General features: G+C 42.2%; 1 protein-coding gene across 1 annotated transcript in view; it reads right to left on the bottom strand.

The window, feature by feature from the left end:
- Nucleotides 1-1,532: 1,532 nt before the first annotated feature.
- Nucleotides 1,533-14,139, bottom strand: part of LSG1 (large 60S subunit nuclear export GTPase 1) — a 32,136-nt gene continuing 19,529 nt past the window's right edge. The window contains exons 11-14 of the mRNA XM_077487467.1: nt 9,859-9,982; nt 8,279-8,358; nt 8,003-8,176; nt 1,533-5,730 (exon numbers count right to left, since the gene is read on the bottom strand). Coding sequence (XP_077343593.1) covers nt 5,551-5,730; nt 8,003-8,176; nt 8,279-8,358; nt 9,859-9,982 — 558 coding nt within the window. The 3' untranslated portion in view covers nt 1,533-5,550. The remainder of the gene's footprint in view (nt 5,731-8,002; nt 8,177-8,278; nt 8,359-9,858; nt 9,983-14,139) is intronic.

Below are 14,139 nucleotides of genomic sequence, written 5' to 3'. Positions count from 1 at the left end.
ACTCGAATCGCACAGAGATCGGATGTGATTTGCACTGCAGTGCGGTGCGAATCACATTCGTTCTCATAAACCGCTGCAATGTGAACCCAGCCTTAGTGACACTGGCGACGGGGGGTGATCACGGGGTTAAACCTTTATTGGGGGGGTTAGGGGGGTACATTAGAACTAAAGGGGGCTAACTCTAACTGCCCTAACAGTTATTACAGTCACAAATGACACCAATGCAAAAAAAAAAAAAAAAAAAAATGACATTGGTGTCACTGTGACTGGGGGGCAGGGGTAATTGGGGGGGTGATCGGGGGGTAAAGGGGGGGTGTGAGTGTGCCTGGCATGTTCTACTGTGTGTGTGAGTGTTGGTGCAACTTACTGATCCGCTCTCCTCCGTGTCGGAACGGAAAATACCGACACGGAGGAGAGAATACATCACTTCCTCTCCTGTGTTTACATTACAGGAGAGGAAGTGATGTCACCGGGGATTTCTATTCGTCGGGAGCGATCGCGAGGGGGTGGCCATGAATGAATGGCCGTCCCCTCGTCCGGGATCGCTCCCGTACGAATTCCGACCGCCGCAGGCACCGGGCGGGGGCCCGATCGGGCCCCCGACCCGCGGGAGGCAAGGGACGTACATGTATGTCCTTATGCCTGCCCGTGCCATTGTACCGACGTACATCGGCGTGCGGCGGTCGGCAACTGGTTAAAAAACCATAAAAAGCCATACACATTCCTTTTAAAGAACAATAATGATTTCTATTTTATATTGTCTTTATTAGATTACTAATCATGCTCCATAGTTAGACTAATATCCATCAAAGTCTGCCTCTCAAATATCCTGTAGTTCAAAGTATAAGTAAAGGCAAAACTTTTTTTTATAGTGTTGGATAGAGTGGCAATGGATTAGAACACCTGTCAATTTTTATTGCTGTCTGTGCCCCCATTAAGGATAGTCACCCTCTCTATTTGTCCTGTTTACCATTACCATTGAAAGTAAAAGAAAAACTTATGCTGGAAAAATAAACAACAAACCAAAAGTGACACATTACCACCAGAAGTCATATTATGGCCAATGTCCCAGCCTGGCAGATTTACCCTCCGTTTGTGTGCTGGTATTGTCCGTGGGGTAGAAAATGATAGAAAATCCAACTTGCAATACAGTGGAAGTTTTCCAACTTAAGACAACTACAGCTCCTCACACACAGGGCCATCTAGGAGCAATGTGCCCCTCCCAGTGTTTGTGTGTGGACAGGTGCAGCATCTAGCTCCGCTGCAGGCAACCTGTCAAAATCAAGAGCATGCTGCAACTGCAAAGGGTTAAACTCTGCAATCAGCGATACCCGTGTTTGGGGCCCTGTGCAATCAGGGCAAACACACCGAACGCAAAAGGCCTCAGACATCTCCCCTCAACTTGTGTCTTTGGGACAGGAGGGGCCCCTCCACACCAGCAGGTTTGTGTATTATGCTCTGTATAATGTATACCCACCTGCTGAGTGTTGTGTAGAGGGGGTGCGAGGCATTAGTACAACACATCACACTGCTTACCTCTTTATTTAAATTTTTATTGAACAAAATGTCATACAACTTCAAGGAATGGGTGGCATAAAAGCATGCAATCTGTCCTACTTTTTTGCAGATGAACCCCAACGCAGTACAGTGGACATAAAGCAATTTGCCTTGTCAATGCATCTGGGCTGATATGAATGAGCCCCAAAGTGAACGCTCCCCCAGGGAGCCCAGGCAGCCAAATACATGAATACATTAAAAAAAAAAAAAAAAACAACAACACCTCACTTGGATATACTTTAAAGTAACCTCCTGAGGAAAGTGCATGGGGCTACACAAGGCCTGAGGTAGTGCACAATGAGGTAACCCATGGTAACCATATTGCTGTGAAATGTGATTGGTTGCCCTAGATTACCATTACTCTGATAATGGTATAAATACAACCATATGGTACATGGGCTCTCTTAGAGAACAGTAAGGCACTTAGACATCTACCTCACTGCTCAACAATTCACCACCAAACCACACAACACACCTGGCGGATGAGAGGGAGGGCCCCAACTCTCCAGTCCTTTGTCATCAGGCTTGCTGGCCAGAATAGGCAATCAGAAAGCGGTAAAGGCATGTTCTGTTCTGGGTGCAGCGCTCAGCTTCTAGAGCTGTCCCCTACAGCGAAGAATAAAGGAACAAGTTCGGCACTAATAAGGCGCAGGGCGAGCACAAGTTAGGTGCTAATAGGATGCAAGGCAGGTGCAAGTGGGCCTCAAGTTAGGCACTAAAGGGGCACAGGACGGGGGCTAGTGGAGCCCAAGTTAGGCGTTAATAAGGCGCTGGGTGGGCACAGGATGGTTGGTAATGGGGCACCCTTTTAGCTCAGTCCAGTCTAACTTTTGCCCCTTGTTCCCCATGCTACCTCTCATATTTCCGTAGTAGCTGACAAACCCCACACCTCCACCCCCAGGACAGAATATTAGTGAGGAGTCTACCTTGCCGCTTTCCGATTCAGTGGGTGGCTAGAAGTTAGGTGCTGGTGGGTGAGAGGGAGACCAACTCTCCGGTCCAGTGTCTTCTGCTTTGCTGGCCAGAGATAGCCAATAAGGATGTGGCAAAGGCATAATTCCTGCACATGTCCTTTTCAGGGCTCAGCTGCTACAGGTGACTTGTCAGTCACAGTGAAGAGCAAAGGGACAAGTTAGGCGCTAAAGGGGTGCAGGACAGGCACGGGTGGAGCCCAAGTAAGGTGCTAATAGGACGCAGGGAAGGTGCTAGTGGACCTCAAGTTAAGACGCTAAAGGGGCGCAAGGCAGGCGCTAGTGGACCTCAAATTAGGCTGCTTCCACACTGAGTTTTTGAATTGCTGTTGCGTTAAATAAAATAAAAAAAAGGGGCAGACAAGCTGAAAAATGCTTACATTTAAAAATTCTATGTTCACACTGGAGCGCTGTGCTTCAGTTGTGGTGTAAAAAATTCTGCTTGCTGTAGTTTGCCGCAAGATTGGTGCAGTCAAAAAACCGCACGCACATCCCCAACAAAAACGTATTTTTGGAGTCACATGTTCTCTGAAAAACACTCCACAAACACTGCAAAATCGGTTTTGCTGCAGATCAGTGTGAAAGTAGGCTTAGGTGTTAATAAGGCATTGGGCAGGCACAGTGTGGGCACTCTGTTAGCTCAGTCAAGTTATGCCTGTTCCACTTTCACAGTAGGTGACAAGCCCTGCCCACTACCTCTAGCACCTCTGCCCCAGGACAGAATATGGGTGGGGATTCTGCCTTGCCACTTTCTGATTCGCTGGGTGGATAGAAGTAGTATATGGGATAGTGGACCATGATTGGAGGAGAAAAAGCATGCGACTTCTCCAGTTGTCATGTGCACAGAACTCGGCCTGTATTACAGTGTATACATATATAACATTCCCCCATAGCAGCCCTCACCTTCCCATCATATATGTGACAAGCAGCACACATGCCTCACACTTCCCTCATGTACAGACATCTACTTAATGATAATGTACTGATCATACAGATGAATGGCTTGCACATGACTATGGGAGGCAGCAGTGAAGTGTGCCTTTCCGCTCTATGGTTGATGCAGTGATGATCAGATTTCCAGCTTCATGGGGGTCCTTCAGACCAAAAAATACATTAAATATATCACCATCATCCACAGCAGTGTTTCTCAACCTTTTTTCAGTCAAGACACCCTTTAAAATTCTGCACAACCTTGGAGGTACCCCATTCTAAAAATGTAAAAAAATAAAATATTTTTACATAATACAGCAACACCCACAAGCGTAGGACACTTAACGTTAGGGATGATGCAAACATACCTTTGCACGCTGGTACTGACTAGTATTCCAGTATTTCTTTTCTCAGTTTCTCTCCCTGACTCAGCTAATGTGAGAGGGGTAAATAAGGAGATGTGCAGGGACCCAACATCTTCCTTATCAACCGATGTCAATGGTTGTTAGGACATTGGCAGCTTGAAGGTTGTAATGGTGCACAATGAAAACCTGTGGCTTTGTGTAACTAAAAGGCAGGCTTGTATTCATTTTTTGCCAATTTTTAAGCATTTTGCCGAGGAACCCCTGAAGACACACCGGGGTGTCCGAGCCCCCTGCTTGAAAAAGGAAGATCTACAGTACATATCAAAAGATGATGAGATTTGAGAAATTTCTGTGCACAAGGGAGAAGGCCAAAATACAATATTGAATGCCCAAGATCACTGCATTAAAAACAGATATGATTCTGTGATGGAAATCACTGCATGGGTTCAGAAATGGTTCCAAAAAAAATAAATAAATATAAAAAAAATCACTGCATGTGAACATAGTTCGCCAAGGAGCCATTGAAAAATGCAAAATAAAGCTCTATCATGCAAAGAAGCAATATCTGAACATGATCTTAAAACACTGCCGCTTTCTATGGGCCAAAGCTCCTTTAAAAAGGTCTGTTGCAAAGTGGAAAACTGTTCTGCGGTCAGACAAATTGAAATTTGACATTCTTTGGCAACCATGGGCTCTGCGTCCTCCGGACTAAAGAAGGGAACCTTCTGGATTGTTAACAGCGCACAGTTCAAAAGCCTGCATCGCCGGTGGTTTGGGAGTGCACTAGTTTGTATGGAACAGGCAGCTTGTACATCTGGAAAGGCACCATCAATGCTGAAAAGATATATCCAGGTTTTAGAGCAGCATATGCTCCCATCCAGACAAAGTCTTTTTCAGGGAAAGCCCGGCATATTTCAGCAGGACAATGCTAAACTGTATACTGCATCTATGACAACAGAATGGCTGCATAGTAGAAGGGTCCAGGTGCTTAACTGGCCTGCCTGAAGTCCATACCTTTCACCAACTGATTTATTTAGTTTAAATCTTGAAACAAAAAAATACAACAAAGACCACCCAGGAATGTTGAGCAGTTAGAAACCTATATGAAATAAGAATGGAACATTTTGCTTTCAAACCTTCAGCAACTGGTCTCCTCACTTCCCAGACATTTACAGAGTATTGTTTAAAAGAAGAGGGGATGGTACACCGTGGTAAACATGGTCCTGTCCCAAATTTGAGACGTGTTGCTGCCAATTTTAAAATAGATTTTTTTAAATGGTGCTTTTTCTACTAAAAATGGGTTTATGAGATTTGCAAATCATTGCATTCTGTTTTTATGTACATTTTACACAGCGTCCCAACTTTTTTGGAATTGGGGTTGTATTAAAAGCAGATGCATCGACTATTTTCTCCTTTCTCACCAGCCCTTTATATATTAAGTGTTACCTGTACATTTTTCTGAACTGTAATATAATTTAAAAGGAAAATGAAGTCTAGTTCCTTCTAGAAAATAGGAGCAAATATGAAGTTTTATGTCACTGCTGACAAAACAACTGTTGTTGAATAATTTATCCACAAGGTAGCGTGGTCATGATTGCTGTAGAAATAGGTCATACAGAGGAATAATATATATACACAAGTTGAAATTTGGTTTTCAAATATTAAAAATCACTCAAATTTGGTTGGCAAAATTAAAAGTGTAGAGTTCAGAGTTCCTTTATACACTGTCAAGCATCCAGGTGCTTGTTAAGCCTCCGTATCTTTTCCTTTTTGTTTTTATTTCCATGCTTTTTCCAAGGCTTTCCTGATATACTTTCTGTGCTGGCTGTAGTTAATGGCATAGGGCCACTACCCAGCTTGTACCCCATTACACACTGCACACCTTTGGTCAGAGCACGGACATTCGCCTGCAAATATATAAAAAAAGGAAGTCACTACAGGATAAAATGCTATAATATGAGCAAGCAACTAGCAGGCTGATTTCCAACATTTTCATATTATCCAAAGCAACTGACTTCTAGACATAAGATGATAACTGATCATTCTTTGTTCACTTTTCCTAAAATACAGTTTATGTATAGCTGACCATTTCATGACCTTTTACTTTAATGATATACACAGGATGCCATTGCTAAGCACTCCTTGCAAGAACTCTTATTGCTCATCATGCTTACTCAATATATTCAATACTTTGGGTCACTGACCCAGAACAATCATGCAGCTCCGGTGTTCAAATTTTACTGCAGTGTGCTGCAATGGTTGCTAGCAGTCACGGACTCATAGTACAGAATCCAGCGCTGGCCAAAAAGATTAGCATTAAAATCCTTCATAACTATCAGTACATGTTTGCTGGGAACCTTCTCAGTGATCACTCCTGTTCTGGTCATAGAAGCACAGCAAACTGCACAAAGGAATGCAGGATGTCAAAGTTATAACATGAAATGATCTTCTTGAGAGACACTGAACTCTGCCAACGAAGTTAGGTTTAAAGTACCTTTGAGACTTACTTTTAAATTCCTTGCGCTAACTTAAAAAAAAAAAAAAAAAAAAAGTGGTAAAGTATACCTTAGTACTGCTATTGGAAGCAAGGACTCACATACATTAAAATTAGGAATTTTGGTGAAACCAGTGCATGCAAGCCGTTGCCAGTAAGGAGGAGGTCCGGGTATGGATCAAAAGCATAGTGAGATAAAGACTGACTATGCACACAGATATCAGTGATGGAGTCAAGCCTGCTTTGCTGCTTAAGCTTATAGTGCTATTGACCTGTTGGATGTATTAAAACTACTTTACTGTAAGCATTGATAAACTCCAGCTGCATGCTGCTACTTTTTATTTTTTTTTCCCCTACCCCACCTGACACTATCCCATCTGTCTTAGGACAGTTTCCCAAAAACAGCCTGCCCAAGCATCTCAGTACACTTGATGCTCTAAAGTTTACTAGTTTAATAGAGGTTATCTATTGATCTACCTCATTGCTACACGTAATGGGACTGGACTTTCTATAATTTGAGGATTTAACATGTATTCCAGCACCATTATCTACCACTGTTAGCTCTCTAAATATCTGCCTGTGAGCAGTGCAGATGTCCATTTCCATTATTAGCCAAGTAGTTTGCTGCCTTAGTGATTATAGCTGGGGGATCGATAAGGATTTAATACAGACAGGCCGAATGTTGGGAGACATTGGTCAGTTCAATAAAAACCATCTGACATTCAGCCAGTGCGTAGGTCTGCTGGCTCCTGTCAGACAAGCAAGCTGAAAAACCAGCAGCTGACCATCTCCCGATCAACCCGCTGGGTTAAAACGGAAAGAAAAACTATTAGTGTATACTAGGCTTAAAGCTGGATATATGCAATCAAATCCTTATCAGATTAGAAAACTTGAAAACCAAGTGAGCCTCTACCCAAAGCCAGCCATAGGCAGATCGAAACTTGGCTGGTTGAGCAGGACAGTTGTACGGAAGTCAATCCATCAATCAACTGCAGTACAACCAGCCCGTTGTGTTCTTCTTGTGCGATCACTGCCGGCAGCTACAAACTCCCGCTGTCAGAATACAATAGCATACTGACTGTGTTGATGGGGGAATCAAGTAATCCAGTAATTATTTCCTTCAATCTGTGGTTGAATGAAAAAAATTAGTATACTGTATGGCTTAAGTAATCCATCTGAAATATATCCAAACAGGCACCCTTCCCTCTACACTTGTCTTGGTAAGTAGTGTTGATGCGATAATTTAGCATGTGACTAAGTGTTCAGTTTTAGTAATGTGGATCTGCAGTTGGTCCACAGTAAAGGCAATTGGTGCAGGGCTCCAGCTGTGCTACAAAAAATTATTTTAAGATAAAATATATCTTAATTTTATGGCCATCTTAATTCTTTGTAGTGATAGACGAGAGGAGGTCTGCACTATCCTAAAATTAAAAGATGGGAGGTAGGAAGTGTAATTACCACCATTATACCCAGGGTTATACAAGCCAAAGATCATGCTAAAAGCATGCAGGTTGTAAGAAGCCAGGTATACCACTGATTTAATGACAATTAAATACGGTTTAATTTTGTTTATCACTGTGCAGCAATTGAACTATTTTCACTGTAACTGCTCTGATCCCCTATCTAAAGTGCTAAACGAACATTTCTGTAAAAGTGAAGTGAAGATAGAGATTCATGAATCATACCTGATGGAAAAAGTTTTTGTCTACTACGTTTTCAATGTGTCTGACTTTCTTGCTGTTGTGAGCTCCTGTCTCAGCTCCTTCACATGCCACTTTTCTTTCCTCATACGCAGTGTGCCGAGGCTGGAAATCTGATGCTTTTATCCCAGGAGGAGAGTGACAATACAGAAGCTTGCCCTAACACAGAAATACAATGTTTAAAAATGGTCCAGAGAAATAATATTTTCCTGAATGTCTCATTTTATTTTAAGGCTTCTAATAAAAATGTGAGTAACGTACACTGACATAGTCCTTCAATATGTATCGTGCAGACCTTGGCTGATCCGGCTGTCCGTGTGCTGTCATGAATCCCCTCATATCTGCAAGAATACATTTCCATTACTAGTGTATATCAACAGAATTATCAGTTATGCCCATCTACATGAAGAAAATCTGCACTAGGAGAATGTCTATGTGGGATCTTTTGAAAGGCCATTAAAATAGCCATCCTTCAAGGCTTCCCTATCATCCAGTAGCTACATAAGCAGACATGCTCAAATAAGAGGAATGTGCCTGTTAAAACAAACAGAGATAGTATTGAAAGTAAAGCCGGCCAATAGATGGATCAAAACGTGGCCAGTTCAGCAGGGATTGCCGAATTTCAATCCATATATGGGCAGGCTGGTTGCACAGATCTCTTGATTGTCTTCTGTATAACCAGCCTGTTGGAAAAGCTTTGCTTGATCAGTGCCACCAGCTATAGCCAGCAGTGTTGAAGAGTATTCTGACAGCAAGGAAGCCTCCCCACTGTTAGAATATAATAGCTCTGTGGGAGGGATTCCCCCATCTACTTGAATGTATGGTTGGGGGAATCAATTCATTTTCTTTCGTTCAATCCACTGGTTGAACAAGAACATGAATCAAGTATGGCCTGCCTAAGGAAATAGCATGTCTTCTTATGTCCATGTGTATTTAAAGCCAATGCTTGCCAGACCTTTGGCTAGTTCCTCAACTTTATCTCACATACAAAAGATTCTTCTATTTATTCTAAACACTTTATCTGCTAGAAGAGTATAGTCCCATAGAAGTATACAGGGCCCACCCCAGTCACAGAGGTACACAGGCCCCAAAGACTTATATCGGGCTCTCCTGGAAAGGTGTAGGTAAGAGACAGATGAAGGTGTAGCCTGACAACAGAGAACTTGCAGCACTGGATGTAAACAATTCCTAGGAGGTCACACCCGTAGAATCAATGCAAGTATGCATTCTTGGAGGGGGAAGTGGGATCAGTTCAGTCAGCCTAAAAAGGGGAAACCGGATAAGTGCACTTATCCTTTAAATTAGCTTTCTTAATGAATAACCAGGGGAACCGCACATTTCAAGGCCAACAAAAAAATAATTACACACCACACTCTATACCTACATTCATATAGAGAGAGCGTGTGTGCGTGTGTGTAAAATCTCCCCTTGATTTTCCATTTATCAGGGAACAAAGAGATACTAAAGGGAATTAGATTATCTAGAAGTGTTTCAACTCCAGTCCTTAAGTTGCCCCAACAGGTCATGTTTTCAGGCTTTCCATTATTTTGCACAGGTGATTTGATCAGTTTCACTGCCTTAGTAATTACCACAGCCGTTCCATCTGAGATAAATCCTGAAAACATGACCTGTTGGGGAGCCTTGAGGACTAGAATTGAGAAACATCTAGAAAATACACTTACAGGAAATTATGATCAGCTGTAAAACACTAGATTTATGGACAGACTTCCAAAAACATTTTAGCTTGAAGAAACATTTGCAAGCAAGAGCTTTACGTAAAGCACACATCCCCTCTTTATAAAAACAGTGGCTCAGCCTGCTGAATCAAAGTTGTAACTTACACCCATAAGCAAAGAGCAGCTCTTCTGAGGTTGGAGCACGGTCCTGATCTTCATCTTCCCTAGGTCTGATAATATTGATCCCATAAATGGCCTCGAATACGTCTCGTGGGATTCGCTGAGCGATGTATGTTAGTTAAGAAATACTGGACCTCAATAAAACAGGAAGTGTATAACAAAACTAAGATTCAAAATAGTTATGGTGCAGGCATAGCTAAACAAAACAATTAGTAACTACATAACCCAAGGTACAGAGGATATAAAAAGTCTACACAACCCTGGTAAAATGTCAGGTTTTTGTAATGTAAAGGAAATGTGCCAAAGATAAATAATTTCAGAACTTTTTACACCTTTAATGTGACCTCTAAATTTTACAACTCAGTTGAACAACAAACTGAAATCTTTTAGGTAGAGGGAAATAAAAAAAAAATAATAATAATATGGCTGCATAAGTGTGCACATCCTTAACCACTGAGCCGCTTTCTGAGATTTGGGGTTTACAAATTAAAAACAAACATTTTTTATTTATTTTTTGCTAGAAAATTACATATACATACGCACAATAAAAAATAAAATAAGACAACAGTAAGGACCAGTTCACACCAGATGCAGTTCCGTTTTTTTTATGCACCAATAGTCAGTTCCAGTCAGTTTCCGCACCAGACACTAATCGGCGACAAACCTATCCTTAAAAATCTCCATAGGCGACGTTTAAAAAAGAGGAGGTCTAGGGCTAGAATTATTGCTCTCGCTCCAACGACCGTGGCGATACCTCACATGTGTGGTTTGAACACACTTTTCATATGCGACTCACGTATATGTTTGCTTTTGCATGCGATCTCGGCGGGACTTATGCAACCACAATATTTTAGTTTTTTATTTTTAAAAAGATTTCAATTTGTTTTTCAATTGAGTTATACAGTTATAGGTCACATTAAAGGTGGAAAAAGTTATGAAATTATTTATCTTTGTCTCATTCTTTTTACATCACAGAAAGGGGTGTGTAAACTTTATATCCACTGTATAATGTTATATAATAACCATAACCATATTTTTATTACTAAAAATGGAGTGAGCACCTTCGAAGAATGCAATGAAAAATATAATCGTCTTCAATGACGGCCATAAATTGAAATCTCCAATAATGAGTTTTCCTAAAAAAAGCCATAATAAAAACAGTTTCTCTTACAGGAGATGGGCCAAGGCTGCCAAAATAAAGTGCACCTGTGTTCAGACTATGGACTGTAAAGTATTTACATATTTCTTAAAGAGGAGGGCCAGTTTAAAAAACAAAACAAAAAAAAAAGTTTAAGTCAGCAGCTGCAAACACTGTAGCTGTTGACTTTTAATACCGTATATACTCGAGTATAAGCCGAGATTTTCAGCCTCTTTTTTGAGGCTGAAAGTGCCCCCTCGGCTTATACTCGAGTCACCGCTGTCTGACTGCTCGATCAGCGTATCGAGCAGACAGACAGCGGACATTCTAAAATTCAAAAGCCGCGCCTCCGCCTTCGCCTGTGATAGGCGGAACACTGAATTTCCCAGCAGTCAGTGTTCCGCCTATCACGGACATCCGCTCATCCTCGTACTACGGACGAGGATGAGACGATGTCCGTGATAGGCGGAACACAGGCTGCTGGGAAATTCAGTGTTCCGCCTATCACAGGCGAAGGCGGAGGCGCGGCTTTTGAATTTTAGAATGGCCGCCGAGAAGAGCGGCGATCCTGGAAGGACGGAGGAGGCTCGGGACACAGGCTCGGGACACAGGCTCGGGACACAGGCTCGGGACACAGGCTCGGGACACAGGCTCGGGACACAGGTAGGCTGGACACACACACAAGGCTGCACGGACACACACACACAGGGATGGATGGATGGATGGACGCACACACAGGGATGGATGGATGGATGGACGGACACACACACAGGGATGGATGGATGGATGGACGGACACACACACAGGGATGGATGGATGGATGGACACACACACAGGGATGGATGGATGGATGGATGGATGGATGGACACACACACAGGGATGGATGGATGGACACACACACAGGGATGGATGGATGGACGGACACACAGGGATGGATGGATGGACGGACACACACACAGGGATGGACGGACACACACACAGGGATGGACAGCCATATCTCACCCTCGGCTTATACATGAGTCAATAAGTTTTCCAGTTTTTTGGGGGTAAATTGGGGGCCTCGGCTTATATTCGGGTCGGCCTATACTCGAGTATATACGGTAAGCACATTTACCTGTCCAGGGCACCCACGATGTTGGCCGCCCGAGGCTGACCCGTCCCTCGGTCTCGGCGCCGCCATTTTGGCTAAGGGAAACAGGCAGTGGAGCCTTGCGGCTTCACTGCCCATTTCCTACTGCGCAGCGCTTTGTGAATGGGGCGCGCTGTGTTCTGGGACACACAGTTACACCCATTACCCAGAAGACGCCGCACGGAGGAAAGAAGACAGAAGATCTCTGCGGAGGAGGAAGAGGCAGATTAGGATGATGTGCCTAGCAACAGGCATTTCTGGCAAGTTAAAAAAAACAAAAACACATTTTGTTCATTTTTATTTTTTCAGATTTTTTTCTAAATTTTTTATGTATTTTTTTTTTCAGGGTGGCCCTCCACTTTAAGTAGCAAATATATTTAAAACAAACCATCCCTGACCTCTCTAGCTGTATAAATGTAAAGCAATTCATTCTCAAGGATCACAACAAAACTCTACATTTACGTACAAGCATTTACAGGAAATTTGGAATAGTTTTTTTCAGACATATTCAGGCTGCAACATTTTTGTTTTCGCCAATGGAAAATTAGTTACTAGGAAGAGGCGGGAATTGTTATATAGGTTTGAAAAAAACTATTTTCCAGATGTTTTTCAGGTACTCTCATTGAAGTTTATGGGGCCAAAAATGCTCGATTCTGCTTCAAAGGGTAGCTTATTCAACTTTTTGAGCTTCAAAACGTCAGAACTAAAAGGCACCTTATTTCTGATGCCTAAACAGGGACAATTTAAAAGCATTACATTTTGTTGAGCATTTTGGATCTTTAAGGCTTCATGTACACTAGCCTACACTGGCAGCTCCTAAGCTTGAGTTTAGGAGCTTTTGGCGTTTTTTTTGCCAAAGCTCCTAAGCTCAACTCCATAGAAGCCTATGTGTCAACGTACACAGTCTTTTAGCAGAGTTTAGGAGCTGCCAAATTTAGGTGCGTTTCAACCTCCCTCTTCTGAATGTGCAAATTTTGCATTCAGGATAGGAATGTTTTCACCATCGGCTGTGGCAAAATTGCGCAGCGAATTTGCATTTTCTCACGGCCGTGGTAAATTTAGGCCTGTGTGCTAGTTAGTGTACATGAAGACTAAGCCTCAATCTACAATCAGGGTTTTAAGTTTGTTCAGTTTGTAACAGCTTAGATAATGGGTGCTCAACATGTTGCCCTCCAGCTGTTGCGGAACTACAAATCTCATCATGCGTTTGTGAGTCATGCTTGTAACAGTTCAGCCTTGCAATGCCTCACGGGACTCGTAGTTCCACAAATAGCTGGAGTGCCACCCATGGCTTAGATAAACCTGCTGTGCTTACATTAGAAGGCTGGCAGCCCGACAAGATTCTGCTTGAAAGAGATAAATGGAAAAAAAGCTGCAATTTTAGCTTTGAAAATGTATTTCTACGCAATGCCTATAGCTAAAGAGGTTAATGTTTTTGTTTTTATTTTAAAGTGCTTTTAATGCTGGTTTAGGATATGCAGACGCACCTTAGTGTGAATACTCTAGGTACAGATTCACTATATTCAAGTAATCTCATCTTGACAGAATTATATAGGACGCTGTTGCTTAGCTTAATTAAAATATGCTAGCCATCTGGTTATTTATTGTGCAGCTCTTCAATTCTGTAGAATCAGTAAACTGTAGCAAGTATGCAGACCATAAGTTTTGACTTGCAGTGCATGTGTTGCTGCCGGTAAGTGAAACAGAAATTGCTGAACCCAGTGGAGAAGACTAGCATTTTCAGGGAAAGGTAAGCAATGGTAGACTAAAATATTTCTCACAAATTTGCATGAGCTAACAAAAAAAAATAAAAAAATAAATTAAAAAAAACACCTTTCTAGGAATTTTCTCTGATCAACTTCTAAAGTGGAACTACACTTCATCTGAGCACCACGAACCAAAAATGCTATTCAAATTCATATACCTTTCCTAAACTAAAACTACACTAACACACCTCAACTTCTAACTTAAACATTACAAAGGATATTACTGTGGTAT

The sequence above is a fragment of the Lithobates pipiens genome, unplaced genomic scaffold (genome assembly GCF_037356315.1).
Source record: "Lithobates pipiens isolate NorthernLeopardFrog02 unplaced genomic scaffold, aLitPip1_a1.2 Scaffold_18, whole genome shotgun sequence".
Lineage (NCBI taxonomy): Eukaryota > Metazoa > Chordata > Amphibia > Anura > Ranidae > Lithobates > Lithobates pipiens.
The sequence above is the reverse complement of the archived record's forward strand: the minus strand, read 5'-3'. Positions and strand labels throughout refer to the sequence as shown.